Source organism: Phyllobates terribilis, unplaced genomic scaffold (assembly GCF_046119375.1).
Source record: "Phyllobates terribilis strain yellow unplaced genomic scaffold, ASM4611937v1 Scaffold_11__3_contigs__length_659146591, whole genome shotgun sequence".
Lineage (NCBI taxonomy): Eukaryota > Metazoa > Chordata > Amphibia > Anura > Dendrobatidae > Phyllobates > Phyllobates terribilis.
Window position 1 is genome coordinate 573,692,824 of NW_027362771.1, and position 26,579 is coordinate 573,719,402.

Below are 26,579 nucleotides of genomic sequence, written 5' to 3' on the forward strand. Positions count from 1 at the left end.
GTATTGTTTCTAAATGAATAAGAACTTGTTTTCTTTGCAGTATTTGAGGTCTGAAAGCACTGTGTTTCTTTTATTATTTTGATGATTTCTCATTTGCTGCAAATAAATACAACATTTTTAGCTTTGAATTTCGGAGACGTTGTCAGTAGTTTATAGAATAAAATAACAATGTACATTTTACTCAAAAATATACTTATAAAAAAGGTAAAATGAAAAATTTCCAGTGGTCTCTTAATTTTTGCCAGAGCTATAAAATATATATATGTGTGTGTGTGTGTATATATATGTGTATATATATATATATATCTATATATATATATCTATCTCTATTGAACCCGCTCGCCGGTGCTGCCCCCCTCCTGTCCCCACCATCCTATCCTGGTATGCATGGCACCCCTCACCCCCAATCCCGGTGTATGCATGGCTCCGTCATCCCCTATCCTGGTATGCATGAGCCCCTCATCCCCAATCCTGGTATACATGGTACCCCTCATCCCCAATCCTGGTATGTATGGTACCCCTCATCCCTATTTTAGTATGTATGGTACCCCTCATCCTGGAATACATGACACCCAATCCCTCATCCTGGTATGCATGGTACCCTGCATTTCTATCCTGGTATGTATTGTACCCCTCATCCCTATCCTGGTATGCATGGCACCACTCACCCTCCAATCCTGGTATGCATGGCCCCTCACCCCCCATATACGGAGACTTGATTGCACACAGGTGGATTCTATTTATCATTACCAGTCATTTAGGAGAACATTGGATCATTCAGAGATCCTCACTGAACTTCTGCACTGAAAGTAAAGGGGCCGAATAATATTGCACGCCCCACTTTTCAGTTTTTAATTTGTTAAAAAAGTTTAAAATATACAATAAATTTTGTTCCACTTCACGATTGTGTCCCACTTGTTGTTGATTCTTCCCAAAAAAATTAGAATTTTATATCTTTATGTTTGAAGCCAGAAATGTGGCAAAAGGTAGAAAAGTTCAAGGGGGCCAATACTTTCACAATGCACTGTGTATGTGTGTGTATATGTGTGTATTGTGTGTACACACAATGTATATATATAATATACCATGTTGTAGTGGTGCAGGGTCCTGCTGCCCATGACCGGTATATGTGGCTGTATACTGAGGTGTGGGCATTTCAGACTGTTTTAGTTCTGGTAAATCTGTGGTTTAATGACACCATTGCAGTAAACTTTCGCAAATGACTTTGGGGTAACTTGTGATTTCATTATATCAAAAAAGTTGTGATAAAGCCCCAGCTGATGCACGTGTGCTTCCATGAGAGCCATAACTTGATGCTTATGAGCCCCAATCTAAAACCTAAATACTGGGTCCATTGAGCCCAATCAGACACCAGTGCGTGTCTCCCTCCGCACCCCCTGTGGCGGCACCCCTAGTCCCGTCATACATGGCACAATGTAAGCAGTAACCCCCTCTGTGTCCCCCCGCCAGGCGGTCTTTACAGATCTGGAGATCTTAGCGGCGTTGTTTGCAGCTGCCATTCATGACGTCGACCACCCTGGAGTTTCCAATCAGTTTCTTATTAATACAAGTAAGTGGATCCAGCGTCTTGTGCAGATAAAGAGCTTATGTCCTGTGTGTGTGAATGAAAATAAAAATCCGCAGCACAAATGGCTCCGGGGCGCTCGCCACAACGCAGAACATCTGTCCTGTAATACCGGGGGCAGCGTCCGCTCTCCTCCGTATGTGTAATAGCAGGAGTTGTAGGATTAGAGAAATGACCGCAGAGCGGTGTCACACGCCATGTGGAGCATGCAGGCTGCGATGTGCTGCTGCCCCGCCACAGCGCGAGACTGCCGAGGAGCATTGGCTGCCGAAGACAGTGGAGAAGGACAATGGGGTGGTACGGAAAGGGTAAAGTTTCCTTAATTCAATGGACTACGCGTTTCAGGGTAGAGTTAACCCCTTCATCAGGTAATGGTATGATCTGATGAAGGGGTTAACCCTGCTGTGAAATGTATAGTCTGTTCAATAGCCCATTGAAGAGCGTTAATTCTCCCCCCAAAATCTGTCGTCCATTGTGCGGCTTGATGAAGTGTTCATCTTACCCCAGAATACATAATCTGTATTATGGCCATGATTACTGAGGATTAATTCTACCCCAAAATGCGTAATTAATTGTATGGCCTAGATGAAGGGAGAGGGGAAGAATCCTACCCCTAAAAAGCATGGTCCATTGTATGGCCTGATAAAAGGAGGTGGTTAGTGTGACCCTAAAATGTGTAGCCCATTGTAGGGTGTAATTAAGGGGGCGTTAATGCTATCCTGGATTTCATATAATCTTACCCAGAAATGCATCATGACAAAGTGGGGGGTAATCCTATCCAGATATGTGTAATTCACTGAAGGGGGAGCGGGTGAATCCTACCCCTATACCTGTAGTCCGCTGTATGGCCTGATGACGGGGGTTAGTCAGACCTTAAAATGCATGATGGAGGCTGTTAATCTTAGGAAGGAATCATCAGCTCACCGAGAAATGCCTGAGATGAGGGCACGGTGCACGGAGGCTTCAGGCTGGTTTCCTGAGCAAATGAGCCATGGAGAAGAGGAGGACGATCCAGCAACCGCAGAAAAATCTTAAAACATCACTTTTATTGTATATGTTAAAATAAAAAGAATTAAAAAGACTTATTACCGTTAACGTCAACGCACTTCGAGCTGTACAAGCTCTTAATCTAGCTTGAAACGCGTCGACGTTAACAGTAATAGGTCTTTTTAATTCTTCTTTTTATTTTAACATATGCAATAAATGTGAAGTTTTAAGATCTTTCTGCGGTCGCTGGATTTTCCTCCTCCTTTTTTTTCCATGGTGTTAATCTTACCCCAAAATGCGTTGTCCATTGTACACCTGATGACGAGGGTGTTAATCCTACCTGAAAATGTGTAGTCCGTTGATTGGCCTCATGAAGGGGACTAAACCGACCCCGAAACACACAATCTCTTAACTGACCTTCTGCATGAGGGAGGGGGGAGTTAGTCCTAACGTGAAATGCGTGGGAAAATTAAATGAGCAAAAGAAGGGGATTAATCCCACCCTGTACTGCAGGGTTTATTGAATGGCCTGATAAAGAGAATTCCTCCAACCCCAAAATGCATAATCTTTACCATTTCTTACGCGGTTTGAGACTTTATTGATCTTTTCACAGTAATACCTGCCCATCATCAGTTTCCGATCACAGAGAGGTTGATGGGTAGTTAGTCAGTCATTGGACACAAGGGAAATATGGGCATTGCCTTTGCCAGAAGTGTCGTAGGTCCCATAATCCCAAGTGTCGTAGGTCCCATAATTAAGCTCCACATACCCCTGTACCCTACAAAAAGCTTTGTGTGATGACTTGTGGGTCACTCCGGGGTCCCACTCGTTGAACGTTCCTCTTTTTCTGACACGTAGATTCAGAGCTGGCATTGATGTACAATGACGAGTCCGTGCTGGAGAATCATCATCTGGCCGTGGGATTTAAGCTCCTGCAGGAAGAAAACTGTGACATTTTCCAGAACCTGACGAAACGTCAACGTCAGACGATGAGGAAGATGGTGATTGACATGGTAATAAGCCTTCACGTGCTTGTGGTGCTGCTGACTTCATATATAGCACAGGGGTCTGTGGGTCACTAGAAAACTAGAAGAAGGAAAATCACACTCCAATATAGAAACAAGTGGTTATAGTCACCCGTCCTCACTGCTGTCCTCCTGTTTCTGGATTATTAGTCAGACCGAATGGTTGGCTCCTTTGTAACAAGACTTTATTTTTTCTCCCTGATTCATCCCTTGTCCTATTCTGTGATATGTGTGTGAGATTTTCTGTCTTAACTCCCCAGGTCCTTGCTACAGATATGTCCAAACACATGAGCTTGTTAGCGGACCTGAAGACAATGGTGGAGACCAAAAAGGTGACCAGTTCTGGTGTCTTACTGCTGGATAACTACACAGATCGGATACAGGCGAGTACCAGTACCTGACATAATGGGTGGGATGTAGGTCTTATGCATTTTACATGACACTCGGTGATAGAAGGATGAACATCCCATGCAAATGGACTACTTTACCATGACAGCGCCAGGAGGCACCGCAATGCCTGCCACCACTGGTTGTTACCCTTCAGATATTACCCTAACTAGATCTGCCCTTCGCTTCTTTCCTTGTTGCAGGTTCTCCGCAACATGGTGCATTGTGCTGACCTCAGCAACCCGACCAAACCACTCGAGCTGTATCGTCAGTGGACGGATCGCATCTTGGAGGAGTTCTTCAGACAAGGAGACAAAGAGCGAGAGAGAGGCATGGAGATCAGCCCCATGTGTGACAAGCACACGGCCTCTGTGGAAAAATCACAGGTGAGCAGATGGTGGTGGATGAATGAAGGGGTAGGTGAATGGATGGAGGGGTACATGGGTGGTTGGATGGATGGAGTGGTAGGGGGATGGATGGAGGGGGAGGTGGATTGATGGAGGTTTAAGTGGATGAATGGAGGGGTAGGTGCATGGATGTGTACGAGGATGGATGGAGGAGTGGGTGGATGGGTAGGTGGCTGGACAGATGGATGGATGGGAGGGTGGGAAGAAGAAAGGAGAGGTAGGTGAATGTATGGGTGGAGAGGTATATAGTTGGTTGGATGGGTGGGGAGGTGAATGGATGGATGGAGGAGTGGATGGGTAGGTAGATGGACAGATGGTTCGGAGGGTGGGTAGCTGAAAGGAGAGGTAGGTTTCTGGATGGCTATGCAATAGATGAATGAATAGCTGGATACAGTATGAGAACGTCACATAGATATAAGATGGATAGATTTGCTATAGATCGATAATTGTGCTCTGGATGGACAGACGGATAGATATGTGATATTTTAGGTATATCGTTTGGATTATTCCTATGCCACCATTTTACCATTTTGAAATGTAAGTACAATTTGTATGGTCTGGTTGCACTTTGTGTACTTCCTCACCATATATGTTACTGCTATAGAGAACACAAAATAAGGACTGCATGAAAGCTGGGTGACGACTTCTGTAGCTGATGTGGCCTCCATTTCTTCATCACCTGGTTCATATACTTACAAAGTACAAGCAGATCTAATTATATAACTCTCATAGGACAGGAGATTAGTGACCTGTGTCTCCTGCTCACAATTCTAAGCAACATATAGCAGCCTAGAGCTGAGCTTCTAATTCCAGAACAGCCGGGAAGTTACTGGTTACCTCCTGAATAATAATACTGCCATCAGCTTCCCATCATCACATGGGGCCATATCACAATGCCAGCAGAACATTCACAGGGTGTTTTGGCCTGAGATGAAACAGCCTGGATGGGCATCATGATGTCCTCTGTCGTCACGTCTCCATGCTCAATCCAAGTACGTGTGCTGAGTCACAGGGCGAGAGTCAGACATTCATGTCCATTGCCAAGACACAGGAGGAGCTCTAACCCCGGGACTACGCGGCACGTGATACATGGCATTGGCATGGAACTAATGTGATCACTCACTGGATCAAAGCTAAGACGTTGGCCATGAGATCCTTCCAAAATGATGCCATTCACTGCTGTTTACACTGTGTGCAGAATTATTAGGCAAGTTGTATTTTAGAGGATTATTTTTATTATTGATCAACAACTATGTTCTCAATCAACCCAAAAGACTCATAAATATCCAAGCTTAATATTTTTGGAAGTTGGAGTGTTTTTTTTTTAGATTTGGCTATCTTAGGAGGATATCTGTTTGTGCAGGTAACTATTACTGTGCAGAATTATTAGGCAACGTAATAAAAACCAAATATAATCCCATCTCACTTGTTTATTTTCACCTGGTAAACCAATATCAGTGCACAACATTTAGAAATAAACATTTCTGACATGCAAAAACAAAAAAAAATTAGTGATAAATATAGCCACCTTTCTTTATGATGACACTCAACAGCCTCCATCCATAGATTCTGTCAGTTGCTTGATCTGTTTTCGATCAACATTGCAAGCAGCAGCCACCACAGCCTCCCAGACACTGTTCCGAGAGGTGTACTGTTTTCCCTCCCTGTAGATCTCACATTTTATGATGGACCACAGGTTGTCTATGGGGTTCAGATCAGGTGAACAAGAGAGCCATGTCATTATTTTTTCTTCTTTTAGACCTTTACTGGCCAGCCATGCTGTGGAGTAGTTGGATGCATGTGATGGAGCATTGTCCTGCATGAAAATCATGTTTTTCTTGAACGATACTTCTTCCTGTACCACTGCTTGAAGAAGTTGTCTTCCAGAAACTGGCAGTAGGTCTGGGAGTTGAGCTTCACTCCATCCTCAACCCAAAAAGGTCCCACAAGTTCATCTTTGATGATACCAGCCCATACCAGTACCCCACCTCCACCTTGCTGGCGTCTGAGTCGGAGTGGAGCTCTCTGCTCTTTACTGATCCAGCCTCTGGCCCATCCATCTGGCCCATCAAGAGTCACTCTCATTTCATCAGTCCATAAAACCTTTGAAAAATCAGTCTTAAGATATTTCTAGGCCCATTCTTGACGTTTTATCTTATGTTTTTTGTTCATAGGTGGTGGTTTTTCAGCCTTCCTTACCTTGGCCATGTCCCTGAGTATCGCACACCTTGTGCTTTTTGATACTCCAGTAACGTTGCAGCTCTGAAATATGGCAAAACTGGTGGCGAATGGCATCTTGGCAGCTTCACGCTCGATTTACCTCAATTCATGGGCAGTTATTTTGCGCCTTTTTTGGCCAACACGCTTCTTGTGACCCTGTTGGCTATTTGCCATGAAACGCTTGATTGTTCGGTGATCACGCTTCAAAAGTTTGTAAATTTCAAGACTGCCGCATCCCTCTACAAGACATCTCACAATTTTGGACTTTTCAGAGCCCGTCAAATCTCTCTTCTGACCCATTTTGCCAAAAGAAAGGAAGTTGCCTAATAATTAAGCACACCTTATATAGGGTGTTTATGTCATTAGTCAACACCCCTCCTCATTACAGAGATGCACATCACCAGATTTACTTAATTGGGAGTTGGCTCTCAAGCCTCTGCAGCTTGGAGTAGGACAATATGATAAAAAGTATCATGTGATCAAAATACTCATTTGCCTAATAATTCTGCACACAGTGTAGATGCTGGAGAAGCTGAGGTTTTTTTTCTTCTATCCCAACTTTTTGTGAGTTTTATTCATGTTTTCTATTATGGTATTAGAAACCAGGCCAACGGGGATGTCCTCAATCGATGAGAAGATTCGTCACTGATGCCGATGGTTGGCGAGACTTATGCTCATGGTTGGACACTTTACATGATGTAGATGTTACCACTGATTTGAGATTATTTATTGGGTCTTGGAAACCCCTTGTTTTCCCTCCAAAAATGGTTTTATTAGGTCATGTATGATTGGGTAGGAGGATTGCCCCCCTAGAACCATGGTCTCTGCTGCCAAAAGGACATGTTTCTATAGAGTTGGTGGCCATACCTGATGACACTTGTCTCCTGGTGGGATATAACCCATCCAACCCAAGTTTCATGTCAAGTAGAGTCAAGGTATCCACGAGACACATTACAGTGTCAATAGATGCCGTCTGAATTGACTGGAACCCCCAACATGTCTATGGCACATGAGGGTAACCTCTGATAGGTCATTTGTTTGAAGTGAGGGTAAAGGGGTTGGAATTGTTGAGGTTTCATTTAGACCCATCTTCGGTCAAGAAAGGTTGCCACACGGGGTGAGGTGATCAACTCAATAGAAATCAAGGTTTCTTTAGAAATCAGTTGGTCATCATCATCATCTTGAGATTGGCCAATCGCTCAACGGTTATGGCTATTGAGCTGAACTATTTTACTTCAGATGGAGCTAATGATTTAAAGTTGGAACAATTATTGTTCATTATTCACATTTCTCAGTTGGGGATGAGAGGCTCTTCATATTGTGCAGACCCATATCCAGAAAAGTCCTTATGTATTCGAGGGAGAATCTTTACGAATATGGCTACTTTTAGATTTGGCAGTAATTGCAAATGTAATGGATCTCTCTTCATTTTTAGGTTGGCTTCATTGATTATATTGTCCACCCTCTGTGGGAAACATGGGCTGATCTCGTACACCCGGACGCTCAGGATATCCTGGACACATTGGAGGACAACAGGGATTGGTACCAGGGCATGATCCCCCAGAGTCCATCTCCACCACCAGATGACCCGGATAAAGATGAGGAATCCTGCATCGATAAGTTCCAGTTTGAGCTGACGTTGGAGGAGGAAGCAGAAGAGTCTGACAAGGACAGAAATAGTGGCATCGAGGAAGAAGAGGGTCTTCTCCAAACCCCGGACATCTCAGAGCACCATCCAGAAATCGAGGAGGACACAACGACACAAGAAGAAGCAGTAGAACAGACTGACGACTCCTCGGAAAACACGTCTCCGGTGGAGTCCTGAACCTTATTGACACTTGAGAACTCTAAAGACGTAACTTAATAACACAAGGAACTATTTTACACGGAGATCAAAAATGTGGTTTATTTCGAATTTCATATTTATTTATTTTTTTTTCATTTTTTTTGTCTTTTTTTTTTGTTGTTGTATTTTTTTTTTGTATTCTCAAGGGGAACAAACACAATTACTGTAGATTCAGATACTTTGCACAGAATAGGAGTTTGTTGCCATAAGAAAGTTACAACACGCTCTACAAAGAAAAAAAAAAAAGAAAAAAAAAACTAACTTATTTTTATTTTTAATACTTTTATTCCTTTTTTTTAAAAAAAAAAGAAAAAAATTCTTTCCTTTTTTTTTTTTTTTTTTTTTTTGAACTGATGCAACAAGGAAAAAATAAGTTTTCATTTCTATATATTTGCGCATGCAGCAAAAAGCCATTTTTTTTTTCAGGAAAAAAAAAAAAAAAAAAAGAACAAAAACCCATTGAGAACTAAACCGAAAAAAAAGACATGCAATTTTCCTTTAATTTCATACAGTGGAACGTTGTCATTTATTTTTATTCTTCCTTTTTTTTTGCTTTTTAAGACTACAAAAGAAAATTCCTACTCACTTGGCCATGCCGGGGTCACTCCTGTGGATCATAATTTTTTTTTTTTTAAATTTTTATTTGCAGGGGTGAGTTAGGAATCACAAGGAAGGGTTGTGCCTTTTATGTATGTGTATTTTTGTGTCTTTAGTTGTGTGGCAAAATGGCGCTCCCGTGGCAAAGGCTTCTGAGTAATCGTCGAACAGGAGCAGAGCTACAAGATTTCATGGGACTCGTGTCCTTTAAAAAAACACGTACATGGTGCTCAGATTCTCCCCAGGGGTACAAGGTGGAAGGAGAAGATCTGTCACCCTCTGTTTCGTAGCCAAACGGTAACGAATGTGGAATCATTTAGCCTCCAACAGACACATTTTTGTTTTTTTTATTTTTTTTTTGGTATAAAAAGAAAAAAAAAAAGTAAAAAAAAAAAAAAAATAGTAATATTTTATTTAAATCTATCCTCTTTACTCTCGTAACATAGATATATCTATATATATATATATATATATATATATAATATATATTTTCTAAATGCTTATAATTTATTGATCGCCTTCTCTCATGAGATCCACGTCGACGCCATAGATTTATCGTGAGCAGAAAATGAAAAAAAATAAAATAAAAAGGACTAATAGACGGGGAACAGAATGATTGTCAATGTAAAAGCCTCTTGCAGCTTGGCTGAAAGTCTTCCTCAAGCGTAATTTTTTTAATGTTGCACGTCCTGGCAATACACTCACAGCAAGCAAAGCTTTTTTTTTTTTTTTTTTTTTGGAGACTGCAAGCTGCAAAAGTGTCTGTGGGATTTAACCTGTTGACTTTTTCCACCAGCAGTTTATCGCTTTCTTTTTACACTTTTTTTAACGTATTTCATGTTTTTGTGTTTTTTTTTTTTTTTTTTTTATATATATATTTTTGTATTTATTTTTGTTGCCAAAAATTCTTGCAGATCTGTAAGCTGCGTCTATGAAAGAATAATTTTCCAAAATTGTTTTCGTTGTTCCTAATAGGGTAATATCACTAGAAATCATTTCGTGGGATGTTCCTCTGCCAAGATAGGGGCGAGTCAATACAGTAAAAACTCTGCTGGCTTTCTGTTAACTCTCAGGCTGCAAACCATCGTGTCTATCAACTGCCAACGGCTGGGTTATTTTCTACAAGTCATCTGCTGGGCTAGCGTCTGCCCTTACTACTTGCCTTTCGGAGGTGTAGAGTAGACTATCAGATAACTCCATTCGCTTTTATCCCTTTTCTATAGTGTTTCGCGCTCGGCAGACCTTCACTTGTAAATTTTAAGCTCCGTCCTTGACTGATCTACAACTTAGAAATAGTATTTTTTTTGTTGATGAGAATCCAGACAATAGGACCTCCTCAGACGTCCTACAAGAACACAGTCTTGGTTATGACCAACCATTGCCCCCATTATATCTCTTTACAGATTCCAATTCTGATACGTATTGGTGGTGGCTTTTTTTTTAAACCCCATAATGGTCAATCCGATGTCTATAAAGCTGACAATGCTCCCATATTACTCCGCTTTAGCACCATCTTTTACTTCATCCCAATGCCTACTGGGCTCCACCGACGCTGACCCGGTTGTCATATGTATGGGATTACCCCCGACAGATAATGTCGGAGGAGATGAGGATTCGACATGTCCGGTTTTGGACGTTTGATCCTTTGTTCTCTGGGAGATACCTGGCAGCAGCTCTTATAGATTATAAAGGAGTTCTCAGCAGAGCGATCACTCCCGTGTATGGGAGAGACGGGCGAGATTACTTCCGGCCAAACAATCGGACGAACCATCACTCAACCAACAGCCATCTAAAGCATCTGGGACTGTTGAGCCTTCATTCTCTGGGAGATACCTGGCAGCGGTTCTCCTGTATATTGGAGAAACGGGCAAGATTGTTGCCTGCCAAAAAAATGGGCCGAACCCTCGCTCAACCAAAAGCCATCTAAAGCATATGGTCAGGCTTCAGATTGGAGACATGATTTGACCCGTTCCCCAGTTGAGGTGGTCAATAGATATTTTTCTGAATAATGGTTAAGCCAATCTGACCCCCGTCTTCGACTGCATATTCTGATATTTACCCTCTTATTATCTTGAGACGCAGCTTACAGACAGCAATATATATCTATTTTCTTTATCGCTCCATCTGCCTTAAGCCAAAATTAATTTGCCATAATCTCATGAAACATTCAATCTGTGTTTTATTTTATGTGAAAGGGCTGTCCAGGGGAGGGAAGTGGAGAGTTTAAAAAAAAATTGCAAAAAGTTTCCTTTTTTTTTCTTGTTACCATTTGGCAAATCACGGTGCGTTTATACTTTTATTTTCTATGTGGCTTGCATCCTTCCAAAGAATATAATTACCGAGCATTGTACATAGAGACTGAGCCTATCGCGGACACTCGGCTTGCCCCGAGTGGTGGGTAATGTGGTCGTATGAGTGTGGAAATGATAACTTTTGTGAATGTTGATATTCTGAAAGTAGACAGATGGCAGATATATCTTATGAATGTCCTTCTACCACCCGGAGATATGATTTCTGGGGTCACCAGGCATCTACACTTCACATTGTGGCAATATAATGGGCACCAAGCATTTACGATGACTTATCTCTTGACTGGGCACAGCAGTTGTTACAGACGGTGACCTGATGTAGAGCCGCCGAGCTTCTCACCCTTGAGATCTTTAATTCATGACTATCAGAAACCTGGAAAACGGCTAATAACTTTATTGCTTTTCCACTTTATGGAATAACTGTGCCTAAGAGGAAAGTTATTAAAGCGGACTTGTCTCAAGATCAAATCCCCGTTTACTTTGGAGTCTCTTGCCTCGCTAGGTTCATCTTTCTCCGACCATGCTGAGGATGCCAAAGTGCAAATCATGTGGTTGTGAAAACATCACGTCACATATGTGATCCCCCTTAGCTCCGCTAATAAGCCCAAAGGAGCAGCATGGCACATTTTGTTGCCTCACTAACTTGTAGTGTGATGGAGACGAGGGGCTAGCTAACTGGCACTTCGGGGGGGTCGGTAAACCATTATATAGTCGACCCAGTTGTTTTTGCCACAATGTAAAAAATGTTTACTTTTTATTATATTAGGTTTGCAGTAATTGTCCGTCATTTAATATCTTATCCAAAGGTGTCAGTTTTCCTGTATTACAATTTGCTTTTTTTTTAAAAGTTTAAATTAATTTCTGGAACATGTAATACCACTTCTAACCAGTAGAGGCAGCATAGACTGTCCTATAGATGACAGTGCCCCCTTGTGGACAGAAAAAAAAATATTGGACTTCAGGATAAAATGGTCACCAAGAAATGCCAGACCACTCGTTTTAGTGAAACTGACAATAGATTCAAGCTGCCCGAGCCGTCGGCTATTGGCTGCATGTATGTTTTACTTTGAAACGCAGCGCCATTTTACAGAAAATACATATTGTGGAAAAGTCGGCCAGGGACTATGCCTTTCGGTTGACTAGACATAGGAAAATCCACGACGGTTTCTCCCTGCTCCGCACCTGTAGACAGGTCTCTCTCTATACACTCACAGATGGAGAGACAGGTCAGTCTAGGGAGTGGAGCGGGAAGAAGCCACCAGGGTTCGACCTTGGACTAGCCATCTGAGATGCATGGTCTACCACCGGCTGAGTTTAACATACACGGCTACAATAACGCAGCCGTTGTTGAATTCATGTTGCCTGTGGTTCGGGCAGCATGAATCTACTGTTGGGTTCTCCTTAGCAATGCACTTAAGAAGCTAGGTTTGTGGATACAAGACCACAAGGGTCTCGGAGATGAGCCACATTGTTAGGTGCTGAGTTTCTGTATATGAAAGGTCTAAGTTTTGCACTTTATGTCCTCCTTATACAAGTTCTACACTGCAGCCTTTCCTGTGACACTGACCTGTATTGAGGAATAGATCAGCCATTCACCGTCATGGAAGACATGTCCACCACCCACCTCATGTTGTCTAGTGTCTTCACCGTCACTGTGCTTGTCTCTCATTGCAATCCTAAGTGAGCGTAGGGGCACTAAATGACTCTCTATGTAGGGTTGTGCGCTACCACGTCCTGGAATTTGCACGCCCGTAAACGTTTGTCTAAGTGTTTGGGTCGATCTAGTCTATTACCAAGTGTTTTACGGTCAATCATTGAGCTTTAGTTGACCCCACGTTTCGTCAACAGGAAACCAGAGAATTTTAGCTTTTTCAAGTGTGGATAAATGTATATTAGATTATAATATTTCATGGCCTGTGTTGTATACTTAGGAAAAAAAGAAAAAAGCCAATTGAGACCGATTCCAGCAATGTCTGAAAGGGCTAAGTGATCTTAAGATCCCCCTATCGGTGATTGCTCTCCAATAATCTACCTAACTGCTCAGAAGGTACACCATGGTCAGATATTTCATCCCCCTATACTTGGGGTAGTTAGTCTGGTTGTACTACAAGACATTATCGTCTCGGTCAGGACATCCTACACAAACAGTGTGTGAAATATTTGCCCATTTGGTTTGTTGGCAGTGAAACCCTACGCCAGCACCGTATGACCCTATACTATGACAGATATCAAAACATTTGCCCCAAAAAGTCCCATGATGCACATTGGGGAGGCTCTAGGAGAATTTTTCAAAAATATACACACGTTATTTATACCGTAACTCTGTTCTCTATTCAATGTGCCGATGAATGTAATTTATTGTTCCCTGTTAGCTGCCATGTTAGACTCTTAAAAGTATTACAGTCAGATTTTTTTTTTTTAAGTGTATTTAGTTATAGGAAGTCCAGAAAAAAACTATGCCCCCATAGCTACTTTATATACATGTTTTACTGTGGTTCCTTTAAGATTGTATATCCGCCATATTCTCCGTTTTGCTGACCAGCTGGAATCTTCACGTCCATCTTTACATTCACCAGGTTCTCCCTGCGTGATAAACAAGGAAGGTCCCATTTACTTTCTGGCGCCAAGGGATGTGGAATGATTTCAAGGTGTTTATACAGAGAGCAATGCCCTTCTAATATTGAGTGACACCATGGAAACATCACTAATAGTACATGGCTTCTAGAAAGATCATATTTTCACATCTTCTTTATTATGGGTAACCGCTCAATTATTAGATTAAAATGGAGGTTGGATAAATCCATTCTTTTGTATTAAATGCTGAACATAGTTTTAATGTGAGTGCGGTTGGCTACTGCTGGAGACGAATATCGACTTTGTGCAAAAAGAATAATACTTATTGAGTTGCAAAAGTATTCCAAATTACATCGGCCAGACTAATCTTTTGGGGTGTCTTTTCTGCTTTGCTAAGGACAATGCATCACATAGATTTACTGTTTTAACTATACATTACAGCATAATAAGATGTTGCTGTGTGACATTATAGAATTCTATTACCTTTCCTTTGTGACCCCACTCTAAGCATTTGGTATTTAATATTATGATTGGTAGTATAATCAAAGAAAAAAAAAATACATTAAGGAGTTGAATATCCAACTTGACCTTGAATGGGGTTTGTGTCGTACCCATGGCGGTTCCATCACTCAATGTTTCATACTCCGCTGATTGCAACAGTTGCATGGTCAATCAATGCTGAAAACATGGAGCAAACAGGTAGTCTGCTGGATCCTTAAGCTGTTTAACATTTGCCACTGTCTCACGTCTGTCATTACTTCCTTATAGGATTTAAAATGAAAATGTTGCTGCAGATATACAATTTATTACCAAAACTCCCCAAACTTCTTGTAGAGTTGATTTGTTTTTCTTATGTTTTTACCTTTCCTTATCTTTCATGGGTCATTGATGTGTAATATTTGAAGCAATTAGGTGACTTCCATCACCAGTGAGGGGGCTGCAACATCTCCTCATCCTCCAGTGTGGGATATGAAAAGCGGTGAAAATTGTTATTTGTTAGGATGAAAAACAAACATAATATTGAAAAAATATTACGATGAAATGCCATTTCTGTACACAGTACTGTAGCAATTGTTTTTTTCTATTTTAGCCATCATTTATTAACTCTTGCAGCCCCAGAGGGACTTTACGACACAGCGTTATGGAAAGTCTCCTTGGGGCTGTGTAGAGTTTCCCCCCTGCTCTGCTGGAAGGAAGGAAGGGGCGGAGCTTCCATCTCTGGCAGTGGAGGGGTTAAGCCTCAATTGAATCCTTTAATGGTTCTTGTACAGTTTTTTTTTTTATTCTGTTTTGCGAGTGGTTTAAAATAATGAACAAAATATATAAAAAAAAAAAAAAAAAAAAAAATGGAAATATAATGAATTTTTTTGTACATATGTAATGTTAAGATTGTACATTTCTTCTATGGGTGGGCGCCTCACGTTTGAGAGGCGCCGATACTGTTAATGCTCCTGGTGAGACACATAGCTGCATTCTATGTATATTTATATGGTGTAATATAGACAAAATTGAGAATTGTAGAGTCGTTATTTCTGAAATTGTTGTATCACATTGCACTGTCCTCTGTACCTTACCAAATCATGAATTACAGCTTCTGAACTGAATCATAACCACACCTCGAGTCTCTGTCTATTCCCAACAAGTCTGCGCTTTGTTCTGTAGCTATGTAGGGTTCAGAGGATTAAAGTTGCACCTGAGCCTGGTGCCTTATAATAATTATAATTTTTTATTTCCATAGCGCCAACATATTCTGCAGCTCTTTACATTTTAGAGGGGACTTGTATAGACAATAAAAGACATTACAGTATAACAATAATCACATAAATCAACAGATACCAGGAGGAGAAGAGGGCCTTGCTGCTCGCAAGCTTACAATCTATGAGGAAATGGGGGAGACACGAAAGGTGGATAGTAACAATTGCTTGTGTTGTACGGTCAGCCATCAATGTAATAAATAGGATAATCACATAATGCTAAGTGAACCAGTCAGGGACCAATCTCTCACACATGGTCCCTGACTGACTGTGATAGATGAGGGAGGCGCTTTTCCAAATTGTATATTGGGGGCCAAGAGCTCTAAAGGGGTTGTCCAAGACAGTTTTTAGGTCCATCGTAAAAAGAAAAAATAAACAGGTAGGTAGCTGCTAACAGAGGCAACTATCTGCCTGTTCTACCCGGCGCTGGATCAGAGTGGTCACTGACCGCTCCTGCCGGCGGTTCAGCTGCTCTTTATCGGCAGAGCAGCTCTTCTTCCTCTGGGCTGCTCAGCTGACTTCATGCGGACTGACAGCCGGCTCCCCACAATTAGGCAGCAGGGAGCCAGCTGTCAATCAGCATGATGTTTGCAGTCACGCCCCGTCAACTGAACAGAGCGGAAGTGCTGACGTGACGTCCGCTGAAGCCACACAGTTGTCATCAGGAGCTTGAGCCGGCAGAGATCGGCGGTGGGCACAACATGCAGGTAGTTAGATACCACCTGCCTGTTAATTCTTAGGCCCATCGGGGAAGGAAATAGTCCTGGATAACCCCTTTTAAATTAGAGCTGGGTATCAGCACAGACCTCACAATATCCCAACATCCACAGATAAATGATAAATCCAGCATCTTCTTTAGGATTATCCAGCTCACCTGTCTCGATGAATGCACAGAATCCAAATCCGACATGAAGCAAAAAAAAAAAAAAGTCCAAAACTAGAGATCCAGCACCTCTAAAAAAAATCACATTTTATTCCAAAGGTATAAAAATATAATTCAATTAAAAGAGATGGTGTGTCAAATAGAAACTACACAAAGAGGAAAATAGATGTTGGTGCGACTCGAGGCGAACGTCTCCTACTCGTAACCTTAATGAAAGCAATAACTCGACTCCCCCTCCATACACTCAAGGCCTCAACAAAGAAAAAAAGTAAAAGGACTTGCATGTGAATGATTCCCAAGAAACAAAATACACATACAATTTTACAAACCTTAAATAAGTCTACAATATTTAATAGTTGCCACCTTGTTTTTGCAAAAATAAAAAAAGTTTGGACACGTTAGATGGATTATTTGCTTCCCTATTGTGTGAATCTTGAATGTGCTCATTAATTGTCGTAGCTTTCGCGTAGCACAACCTATGTATTTGCCATCACATAGCGTACAATTAGCGCAGTACACCACAAAACCACTCCTACAGTTTATAAACGGTTTTATCTGATGTTTTTTATTACTTTGAATCACTAAATCAATCTTCATGTGTCTTGCATATTTACATAAAGCAGACTGGTCAACCCCACATTTATAAAATCCTACGGGTGTGAGCCGGGGTCTATTATCTCTGTGGTTTTTAATGTAATAAGGCTCCGTGATCGCACTCTATAAAGTGGGGGATTTTTTTTGCAGAAAAGAGACAGCCATCTTTTATGATTTCATTTAAACAATGATCCCCACACAACATTGGCAAATATTTATGAACAATAGTTTTTATTTCATTAAATTCCTTACTAAAACTGGTTCCAAAATGTTTTTGAGATGTTCACCAATATTGCGTTTTTGGTTTTTTTTGGGGTGGATTTAACTGGTTGCAATTTTTTTCTATCCACTATATCCAATTTTGATATCCCCCTCCTACGGAATCTATCACAAATCATATCCCCTCTTTTAGATATTGATCCTCGTCTGTACAACTTCATTTGGCCCTAATCATCTCCCCGATGGGAATATTAGTTTTAATCTGTCTAGGGTGGCAAGAATTCACCCTTAGAATTGTATTCCCAGATGCATCCCTACTGTAAGTTTTAGTCTTTTATGACTTTAAAATCCAAATCAACCTTAAAGGGATTTCCCGATCAATAGATCTGGGAATAATAATAACTTCCACAATTGGATGTGTATAAATAAAATGCTCCTGTGCTGAGATAATCTTATAAATGTGCCCCTGCTGTGTACTGTGTAATGGATGTGTCTGACTGTACAGGAACATGGTCTGATCATACCACATCTCCTGGGCAGGGGAGGACACAAAAGAGTATACAGACATTACAGCAGGGGATTCTTTGAGGTGAGACATTTCTTGACAGGCAGTGAAATGTTTTACCTCACAGAAAGAATCCACTGTGATCCCGTGCTGTAATGTCTGTATACTCTTTTGCTTCCTCCCCTGCCCAGGAGATGTGGTATGATCAGACCTTGTCCCTGTACGGTCAGACACAGCCATTACACAGTACACAGCAGGGGCACATTTATAAGATTATCTCAGCACAGGAACATTTTATTTAAACACATCCAATTGTGGAACTTATTATTATTCCAAGATCTATTGATTAAAATTAACTTTGTTTGTGGGGAAAAAAAACCCTTTAAGTGTCAAATCCCAAAAAAACACAACACATCTGTACTCCATTTAAATGTAAAAAAACAAGTTGTATAGATTTTTTATTAAAATAATCCATCAGGTGTGGCATGGCGGACACATCGGACGACCAGACTTCTTTCATTTAGGTTATGGGTAAGAGGCGTTCGCCTTGAAATGCGTCAGCATCTATAGACTTAACATGAAGGGACTTTTTTTTTCTCTCTTTGTGTACTTTCTATTTGGCACGCCATCCTTTCAATGGAATTATATAAAATTACTTTTAGATGTGCTGGATCTTCTTACTTTACTCTCTCGTGTGTTTACAAACAAATCTCTACCGAAAACGGTCAGCAGTTTGCCGTTGACGGACCTGATAATTTTATTGCGTCTGTTTAGTACTTTTAGACCTAGAGATAGTGACACAACATGGTAAAGAGACCCAAAAATCCTAGAAATAATACAAAAAAAGAGAACTTTTTGACCCGGGGTTTTGCTTCATTAATAGTGATGAGCGCTAGTGCTCGTTACTTGCGCACCCGCGATACTCTGTACATACCCGCGCACCCTCAGCAAACTCAAGTGGCATGTTCCAGTCCCCGCATGTTTCGGGGGTTTTAGACAGCCACAAAACATGCGGGGGATTGCCTGACAAACACAAGCAATCCCAGCATGTTTTATGGCTGTCTAATAACCGCGAAACATGCCATTTGCAGCCTTAGGAGTATCGCAGAATACAATGATCATTCCCCGGAGAAAGGTGCGCTCTTATCAGCTCCGGTGGCGATGAAGTGAAGGAAGACCAATCAAAAACTATCATATACCAATGGCCAAGTCAGTAAATGGTGTCCGGCTCTATAAGGGATAGCGGGTCTGGATTTGTACACCTCCTTTTTGAGTATAGTTTGTGTTTTTCTGTATTTAGTCCTCTCTGCTGGCTTCATAGTCCGCTGCAGCTTTGTAGATCATTCTCTTTCATCTCCAGTTTCCGCTGTAAAATGGCGAAGAAAACTGTGGAAAATCCGAGTGGCATCATCCCTCTGCCGGTGCAGGATGTTTGCTGATGGTATTTACGTGCGAGTTTCCCAGCATCTTGTTCTCTTTTCCCAGCATCTGTGGAAAAAATGTGCTGGGAAATCACTTCAGAAATCTCATACAGAACAAGGATTGTGTGCCCATGACTGTATGCTGAGCACTGTGTGCCCGGGGTACGAGTACCTGGCATCATCACCAGTCACAGCTCATCAGGCAGCTGTCTACAGTAATAATGCCGCCTCTGAGCCTTAATAGGCTGTGAACTCCTTTGCATGTTTTTGTGCATTTTATGAATCGTAATATATGTCTGCAATTGGTTTTAATTTACAATGTTAACAATTTTTCTCTTCTGCAGCCTGCATGTCTTACAATACACTACTAGCTGCTTGATTCCGTTCAGTCTCAATCCTGACCGTCCTTGGTGCCAGTCTTCACCTGCTGTCTTCTCTTCTGAAAACAAATCTATGCTTCTATTTAATTCAATTCCATCAGATTAAACTCTCAAGCAGACGGCCGTTGATCTCGCTCCAATCACAGACCGCTGCGGGTCTGCTGACTGAAGCATGACAGCTTCAGATATCTCTGAGGCTGTCACGCTCTGGTCGAGACACCCATGGCCAGTCTGTGCATTGCATTAAACTTAGTTGTGGGTTCACAAAAACAAAAGAGAGAAGCTGGAACCTGAGCCATCTGTCCGGCTTGACACTGAATGGCTCTGAGCAGCTTGCAGTGTATTGTAATGCATGCATGCATGCAAACTGCTGAAGAAAGAGTTGAAAGTGTTTATCTAAAACCAATTGCAAAAAATTGAGACTCATATAATACATACAATGCACACAAAAAAAACAGGCAGAGGGGACCACAACTTTGCGCCATGTGACCCCCTGGACTTCACTATTCCAACACCCCTGAATAGGGTGTTCTTCATTATACTTTTATGGCACGGTAATAGGACTAAAGATAGGATATACTTGTTGTATTGAACTGCAGAGGCCAAAAGCTCAAACCAGAGTATTTCCAAACATGGCCACAAACTGAATATTTGAAGGGAAGGTAAGCTATGGAAATATAGTATCCCATACCATCATAATCTGGTGAGTTGCCCACCACTTGTCCACATGACACGCCCCCTGGGCCGTATGTGTGGGGAAATACCCAGAGCCGGGTCTCTGTGTAACGCTGGGGGTTGTAGTCTCCGTGGCGGCGACCCGGTCCCGTGGCTCAGGGTCGTCAAACCAGTGGCGGATCTGTTTATTTGGTTTTGCAATGTTTAAATGTCCGACTACGCCACCCGTGGTTTGCGGTCACTGAGAATAGCCGCTGCGAGGCAGACCGCTGAGGCTGATGTTGTGTGCGCAGCAGAGGGTAGTATAACTCCCCACAGGAGGAGTATAGCCTCAGGGCAGCGTCTATAGATGGTGAGGGTTGTGGTGCGTGGGCGCAGCAGAAATGACTCAGAGTCCGTGCAGTGCAGTTCAGGGTCTTTACTGTTGGTTATGAAGAAGGCCCTGCCGGGAGTACTGGCTAACATTAGAGGCCTGGTCAGTCTGTGAGCGAACAAGAGTCCCCCTGGCCAGGTGGAGGTGTAGGCCTTCCCGTCTGACTGTACTCTTCCTGGCTACCCTGCTGTAGTCGTGTAGTAGCCCACATCCCTGAGTGTACCGTGTGGTGCTCACCCGTATGGCTGGTGACTTGGGGCCTTTGGTTCCTTCCGCTCCTCGATGGCGGTGCCGATCCCTTGCGTGTGACTGAGCCTCCAGGCTTTCTATGGCCAGAGGACCTGAAATCCCCTGCCAGGTGGTTTCTGCTGCTGGATGTAGATATCCTCACAGCCTCGGACTCCAGTGTCTGGTTCTCTGCGTCTTTCTTCCAGGACGAGCTCTGCTGCTCCAGTCCCTGGTCTTCAGCTCCTGGCTCCTACAGAGCTCCTTGCTGCTCTGTCCCTCTCTCTGGAACTAGCTACTCTGGACTCCCTAACCCCGCCCCAGATCCAGTTTATAAAGGGCAGGTTCCTCCCCTCCCTGGACTGGGGCAGGAGGCATTGCATGCAAATATGCTCCGGACCAGGAAACCCATGCTTGCTCTCAGACATGGTATTTCTACCACTGTGGCAACCAGACCCCTGGGGTGCCACATTCCCCCCTAATAAATTTTAGTACTCCGGGACTAAACACATTTTAAGAAAATATATGTAACAGAATATAAGCAATAACCAATTAACATACATACAAGGAGTTCAGTCTTTATAGGTCACAGCACTTACGTAACCAGGTGTCCATGTCACCCAAAATGTATTTTGAGGGACCCGTCCCAAACCCTCCACGTAGGCCCTGGGGTGGCTACAGGGCATCGATGATCCGGCGTTGGACCACGTCTTCAGCCACCTCCACGGGTTTTTGTTCTGTGGTCTGGCACGAAAAGGGCACTCTACAGGTGCAACTATTTACAAGGTACAGTTCCGGTTATTCATTGTCCATAACCTGTCAGTCCATAACCCTGTCGGGTAACTAGAAAAACATAATTATTATTCATGCAACAAACATAAAACATTTCAACATTTGCAATATACAGGTCACATTTAAATTCTCCAGCGAGCGGGCTTCTGCCCTCTAGTGCTCCTGGTGGACCTACGTAACACACTATCTGGTGGTGTTCCTTCTGGGTCCCCTGTTTCTACCCCTTGTGTAGGGGGCTCGCTAGTGTCTGCACTACAGGTATTTGGAGATGTTATGGGTAGGTTGGGCAGCTTTCTGCGTACTCTTTGGCTTACCACGGGCACGGCAGGCTCACTACTAGCAGAGCGTCGATTCTCCTGGGCTGCTGGTATGCAATCTTTTGCCTCCGGGACCGGTTGCTCTCCCAACACTACTTGCTCTTCTGTAGGCACTTGAGGGTCTGGCTGGAGAAAGGCAAGGACGGGTACCACAATAGCGTTGTTAATTTGTGTCCAGGGCCTGGAAAATTCTCAGAGTACTGTACTGACCATTTCTTCCCTTTCCTCTGCGGGTTGAGGGCTATCTTGGTCTTCATCAGTGCTTTGCAGCTGCTCGGGACACTTCTTCAGGTGGTCTCTGGAGACAGTGGCTGTGCTCTCTCCTCCATACTTTCGGATTTTCGTGACTTGAGGGCAGTACTGTGTACGGGTCTTTCTCCCACTGGTCATCCAACTTATGGAGCCGCCTCTTCCTCTTCAAGACCTGCTCTCCAGGTGCCAGGGGAGCAGTGGGAGCATGCTGGTTGTAAGTCCTCTCTTGCCTTTCTCTTGCTTGAGACAGACTTCTCTCAACACTCTCCTGCACTTTCCGGTACTGCTGCTGCCATTCTGTATCCCAGTCTGCCTCTGGCGAGGTGTCCTCAGGTGTCAGGACTACCATATCCAGGCCAATAGGCAGCTTACCAGGTCTTGCTCTCATTAGGTAAGCCGGGGTGCAGTTGGTGGAATTTACTGGGATGTGGTTATACAAGTCCACCAGATCAGGCAGTTTTTCAGGCCACAGACTGCGTTCTTCCAGGGGCAACGTTTTCAGCAAGTCTATAACCACCTGGTTCATCTTCTCGCACAATCCGTTGGTTTGGGGGTGATAGGGTGTTGTCCTTATCTTCTTGCAGCCATACAGGTTGCAGAACTCCTGGAAGACCTCCGCTTTGAAGGCTGGACCTTGGTCAGTCAACACTTGCTCCGGATACCCGTGTGGACGGCAGAAGTGCTGCTGGAAGGCTCTAGCTGCTGTCTGAGCTGTTAAGTCCTTGACAGGGACCACCACCAGGAACCGGGAGTAGTGGTCTACGATTGTGAGGGCGTAGAAATACCCGGACCTACTTGGAGCCAGCTTCACATGGTCCAGGGCTATCAGTTCTAGTGGCTGCTTGGTAATGATGGACTGCAGGGGAGTCTTCTGGCTGGCACGGTCCTTTCTTCTCAGGTTGCACGGGCCGCAGTCTCTGCACCATCTCTCAATGGCCCCTCTCATGCCTACCCAGAAGAACCGTTCACGCAACAGGAACTCCAACTTCTTCCATCCAAAGTGCCCTGCTCCGTCGTGGTATGCTTCCAGGACCATAGCCGCGTCTCGTCTCGGGACCACTATCTGCCAGGTCAGCTCATGTGTCCAGGAGTTGACAATTCTCCGTCACAGCTTCCCCTTGTAGAGAAACAGTTTACTCTTCTCCTTCCAGAGCTGTTTAGTTTCTTCCGGAGCGTCTGGGTCAAGGCGGGCATCAGCTTGTGTCAGCATCTCTTTTACCAGGCAGATGGCTGGGTCACTATCTTGCGTCTCCGCCCAGCTGTGGTGGGGTAAGGGATTGAACATGGCAGAGTGCTTGTCCCTTACACGGTGGGAATACTGGGTAATCCCATGACGGTGGAACGCAGGGAGTTCAATTTCTTCCAGTTCTTCTGGATCTTCCCCTCCGTCCGGCAAGTTCAGCATCCTGGACAGGGCATCTGCGCTGGCATTTGTGCGTCCCGCCCGGTATTTGATGGTGAACTCATAGTTGGATAGGCGAGCCATCCATCTCTGCTCCAGGGCACCAAGTTTTGCAGTGTCCAGGTGTGTCAACGGGTTTTTATCCGTGTACACGGTGAACTTGGAAGAGGCAAGGTAATGTTTAAAGCGCTCTGTCACTGCCCATACCACCGCGAGGAACTTCAGCTTGAAGGAGCTGTAATTTTCAGGATTCCTTTCTGTGGGCCGGAGATTCCTGCTGGCATAAGCGATTACCCATTCTCTGCCCTGTTGGATCTAGGATAGTACGGCTCCCAGCCCCACGTTACTGGCGTCTGTGTGGAGGATGAAAGGCTGTGCGTAATCAGGGTAAGCCAGGATCTCGTCCCCCGTGAGGGCCATCTTCAGCTGGCGGAAAGACTCCTCTTCCAGCTTGTCCCACCTGAAGGGCGGCTTCTGATTCTTGGTCTTTGACTGACCTAACAGGAGGTTTTGCATAGGGGCTGCCATTTTGGTGAACACAGAGATGAATCTTCGGTAGTAGCCTACCAACCCAAGGAACTGCCGCACTTCCTTTATGCTGGAGGGTGTTGGCCAGTCCTTAATCACTGTAATCTTATCAGGGTCTGGAGCTACTCCGTCAGCACTCACCACGTGTCCCAGGTACTGTACCTTTGGTTTCAGTAGATGACACTTGGAGGGTTTCACCTTTAGGCCGTAGCCTGCCAGGGCGTCAAACACCTCTGCCAGGTGTTTCAGATGGTCCTCATATGTTTTGGAATACACGATGAAATCGTCCAGGTATAGCAGGACCGTCTCGAAATTCCTGTGCCCCAGGCAGCACTCCATCAACCGCTGAAAGGTTCCTGGTGCGTTGCAGAGCCCGAACGGCATACAGTTGAATTCGCTGAGACCCATCGGGGTGGTGAACGCGGTCTTCTCCTTGTCTGCCTCTGCTACAGGAACCTGCCAGTACCCGCTAGTAAGATCCAAAGTGGAGAAGAAGTTAGCAGATTTTAATGCAGCTAAAGATTCCTCTATCCTAGGTAACGGGTACGCATCTTTGTGTGTGATACGGTTGACCTTCCTGTAGTCTACACACATTCTCATGGTGCCATCTTTCTTTTTCACAAGAACTAATAGAGCTGCCCAGGGGCTACAGCTGTCCCTGATTACCCCAGCCTCCTTCATTTCTCGCAACATTCCCTTGGAATTCTGATAGTGTGCATAGGGTACAGGTCGGTATCTTTCCTTTATGGGTGGATGGTCTCCTGTAGGGATGTGGTGTTCTACCCCCTTTGCTTGCCCAAAGTCTAGCGGGTGTTTGCTAAAGACTCTTTTGTACTCCTGCACCACCCGGTAGACTCCCTGTTTTTGGTGTGAGGGAGTGGTGTCGGTGCGCACATGCAGCTTCTGACACCAGTCCTCCATTTGTTTCTTGGAGCCGTTACCCTCCTCTGGTTGAGATGGAGGCAAGGGTTCCACGGCCTTTACAGAGTTTTGGTTAACGGTGAACAATTTGGCTAGAGTGGCATACTGGAGCAAGTATACTTCTCTTTCCCCAATGTTTAGGATACGGACGGGTACCCTCCCATGGTGTACATCGACCACCCCCCGTGCTGTCAAAATGGTGGGCCTACTGTCTGAATAGACGGGTTCTACCATAGCTTGGTAGTCCCTTCCTCTTAACCCGATAGAAGTCCGGCACCAGATCATCATCTCACTTTTTGGGGGCATGGCGATAGGGAACGGGTCACTCATTCTTACACTACTGATCTCACCACCAGACAGTTCTACCTGTTGCCTTTTCATCGGGGCTCTGATCTCCTTTAGTAAGACACGCTGCTGGCTGGAGCTGGCGTTCACCGCAACCTGCTGTAATATGACAATTATCTCTGCAAGACAATTTTCAATTACATTAGTACCCAAGGTTATTTTAGGGTGGCTTTCACGACGGTCAATGTCCACAATAATCAGTCCTTGCGCTGGCAGTTCAACTTTACCAATTTTGATGGTCACCTCTTTGAATCCCACCTGCGGTACGGGCTGACCATTGCTGGCGATGATGCTCAAATCGTCATCTGGGTAGCGGGTAATATCCGAGTCATTCCAGTACCGCTTAAAAAGCACATAGGGGATGGTGGTTACCTGTGACCCGGTGTCTAGTAAGGCACTCATTGGAATGCCATCCAGCACCACAGGCAAGACCGGTCGTCCCCCTACGTACTTATCACGCCAGAAGATGGGCCTGATGGTCTTATGCCTGGGGGTCGGTCCTCTGCCCAAGGTTGGGCCCGTTTAAATGACAGTACCTTGCCATATGTCCTGGTTGGTTGCAGCGGCGGCAGAAGGGTTGTCCGTCCTGGTTGTAGCGGTCGCTGGGCCTCCCTCGGGACGATGGGATCCTCCTCCGTCGGCTCCAAGGGACGTCCTCCGGACTGGAAGCCAGCTCGATCTTTCCTGGGGAAGACACCTGTAAAGACTGCACAGTTCTGGTTAGCGCGGCAACGCTTTTGGTCAGTTCTTGGACCTGATGGTGCAGGTCTGCAGCCGGGGCTTTGTCCAAAGCCTGTGCATCAGCTCCCACCGGCTCTGCAGACAAGGTCGCCGCCTCCTGGTGATAGGTGATAGCAGGGCGCCTGTGGGTTACAGCGCCACCTGGTGCCGGTTCTCGGAGCACCCGGATGGCCCTGTCTTTGAACTGCGCAAAGTCCAAATCAGGGTTCTGCAAGGCCATTACACGCAACTGGGTTCGGTGGGCGCTGGACTGTAGACCCTCAATGAACTGTTCAGTCAACAGCTTATCCTCATTTGGCAAGCTGTCAGGGTCTG

General features: G+C 44.2%; 1 protein-coding gene across 2 annotated transcripts in view; it reads left to right on the plus strand.

The window, feature by feature from the left end:
* The window catches only part of PDE4A (phosphodiesterase 4A), a 121,427-nt gene extending 105,880 nt beyond the window's left edge, over window positions 1-15,547 (plus strand). For both annotated transcript variants that reach the window (XM_073654171.1, XM_073654173.1), the window contains 5 exons: window positions 1,471-1,570; window positions 3,431-3,585; window positions 3,858-3,980; window positions 4,188-4,370; window positions 8,047-15,547. In XM_073654171.1, coding sequence (XP_073510272.1) covers window positions 1,471-1,570; window positions 3,431-3,585; window positions 3,858-3,980; window positions 4,188-4,370; window positions 8,047-8,436 — 951 coding nt within the window. In that variant the 3' untranslated portion in view covers window positions 8,437-15,547. The remainder of the gene's footprint in view (window positions 1-1,470; window positions 1,571-3,430; window positions 3,586-3,857; window positions 3,981-4,187; window positions 4,371-8,046) is intronic.
* The last annotated feature ends 11,032 nt before the right edge of the window (window positions 15,548-26,579 follow it).